The sequence below is a fragment of the Helianthus annuus genome, chromosome 3 (genome assembly GCF_002127325.2).
Source record: "Helianthus annuus cultivar XRQ/B chromosome 3, HanXRQr2.0-SUNRISE, whole genome shotgun sequence".
NCBI lineage: Eukaryota > Viridiplantae > Streptophyta > Magnoliopsida > Asterales > Asteraceae > Helianthus > Helianthus annuus.
Genome location: NC_035435.2, coordinates 17,800,150 through 17,802,578, shown reverse-complemented (window position 1 = coordinate 17,802,578; position 2,429 = coordinate 17,800,150). Strand labels below are relative to the sequence as shown.

The window sequence follows — 2,429 nt, the reverse complement described above, 5'->3', positions numbered from 1 at the left end:
GTATTTGGGCAGTGTAGTCCAAAGATTTCATTTTTCGTCTTTGGGTCCAAAAAGGTTTCACCGTTGGCATTTTAGTCCACTGGGTTAACTTCATCCATTTTTTGTTAACGAGAAGGGCAATTCGGTCATTTTATATGTAATTTTGTTAACTAGAAGGGCAATTTGGACATATAAAATGACCGAACTGTCCTTCTCGTTAACAGAATAAATGAATGAAGTTAACCCAGTGGACTAAAATGGCAATGGTGAAACCTTTTTGGACCTACATGCGAAAAATGAAATCTTTGGACTAAACTGGCAAAATAACGCAAACCACGGGGACTAAAATGGAATTTAACTCTAATTAAAATTATGGAAGACAAGCATGCATTGATATTGAAACAATGGTTAAGTAGGCTTGATATTATGAAACATTAAGGACCAAAGTGAAGCTGCCGCATCATCTCCGCCACCCGCGGTCTGCACCATGCCATATGGAATCCCGATCCTTGGACTATGGTCCACAATGTCAAGCGGCCCTGAACGGTTTGGGCCATGTCTAGTCTCCATCGGGCTACCATACATGACCATCAGGTTCTCTTGCACTTTCCTATCCAAAGGCCCGGAAACACTTGACACCTTTTTCGGGCTCATATACCTCTCTTGTACTCTTCTATCCAACGGTCCGGATTTCATCTTTTTCTTCACTTTCTCTTCCATATTCTCATCAAACCCCATGTTCTTCCTTAGATTAATACCGGGCCATTGTGGTCGAAACGGGTTTGGGTCAGGCATAGGCGTATGGACCGAGTGTTTAAACGAAACACATTTTCCAAGTTTCTTGCAAAGCAACAATCTAGTATTGGTGATGGCCGACATGATCTTTGAGAAGCCGTTTTTGGGACATCCTTCGCCTATGTTCTTTTGTGCGAGCTTGAGTATCTCGAGCCGGTGTTTGGCAACCGTGACTCCCATGCTTTGAAGAAACTCATGGGTGAAGTAGTTTGTGTCACCCCTTTGTAGCTCGTTGTGAGTGAAGGCTCGCCCATACTCATAAACTAAATAAGGGTCTAGATTGGTTTTGGTTAACCATGAATACCAGTCCATGGCTAACAATATGAACTTGATAGCCAGTGAGCGTTCGTTATATTATATACTTATATATACATACATACATATGTCACACATGTATATAAAGTTAATACACAACAACTAAAACAGGGACACTTGAAACAAGTTTTGAATACTGTCTTAATTGGTTTTAAGTGGTGGTTGAGAAGAGCACAAAAAGTAAGAGATATTTACATTGTCATGTGAAAAGTGTATAGACTATAGTGTGATAGTGTGGCCTTTTATGGAGGATGTAAGTGTTTTCATGAGTTGATATAATTAACGCTTTGACAACTAAGAAATTGCATGAGTTGATAGCAACTCGTGTTTTCATCGTAATAAAAAAAAATTCAAATTCAAATTAAGAAAGAGTGAAAGTTATGTCATTTTATTCATACTTATTTCTATTTCCACTAATCCATGTATGATTCGGTTATTCGAGTAATTACTTTTAGATGAACATATCCAGAAGTGAGTTGCAATATTGTATTTAAGAACTTCTTATCTATATATCCAAACTTGATTTGAGATCTATTGTCCTCAGGGTGGATCTACACTACAAGAACAGGGCACCTTTAGCGGCGACGGGTGTCGCCGGTATTGACCGCTTTTGTCGCCGCTATTGACTATTAGCGGCGACGTGTCGCCGGTAAAGCATCGCCAGTATTGCTCGGACGCTATTGACTGACTGTCGCCGGTATTGATAGTTGTCGCCGGTATTGATGCTGCTATTAATGATCCCTTGTCGCCGGTATTGCTTCTGGAAACCCCAACCGTTAGATCAGAATATTGATCAACGGCTGGGGAATAGGGTTGACGCGGATCGACCAATAGCGGCGACAGGTGGCCTGTCGCCGCTAAAGGTGTCGCCGGTAAAAGTGGGACGTTCTTGTAGTGCTACTTCAAGATCCTGGCCGCGAATCTACTTTAAGTTTACTACTAAAACAAAGTTCTTTTGCATCAAAGCTTGAATGACACCCGAAGGGTCACATTGGCAAAAAGCTCTACTTTGTATGTGTTACATTGTTTATAGCATTACTATACAACATAATACTTAATACTCTCCGTCTAAGTCGAGTACCCTCAACTCCCCGGTTGACCGACTAGGGAGTGTCTAGCGACTTTTGCAACCATGCCTATAATACATGTCAAACATACAATATGTAACACATAATCTTAATTCTTAACTATTGTGCATTTTAGACGTAACGATCCTAAATCTCCTTTCTCTTTTTTTATAGAGTTAAATGCCATTTTAGTCCCTGTGGTTCGGGTCATTTTGACTGTTTAGTCCAAAAGTTTCACTTTTCGTCTGTGGGTCCAAAAAGGTTTCACCGTTG

General features: G+C 40.5%; 1 protein-coding gene across 1 annotated transcript; it reads right to left on the bottom strand.

Moving 5' to 3' along the window:
• Positions 1–387: 387 nt before the first annotated feature.
• Positions 388–1,086, bottom strand: LOC110931257. The gene has a single exon (XM_022174658.1). It carries the CDS (start codon positions 1,084–1,086, stop codon positions 388–390), a length of 699 nt encoding a protein of 232 aa, XP_022030350.1.
• Positions 1,087–2,429: the final 1,343 nt, after the last annotated feature.

Coding starts and splice junctions, on each gene's coding strand:
- LOC110931257 (XM_022174658.1), bottom strand. CDS start 1,086: ATGGACTGGTATTCATGGTTAACCAAAACCAATCTAGACCCTTATTTA.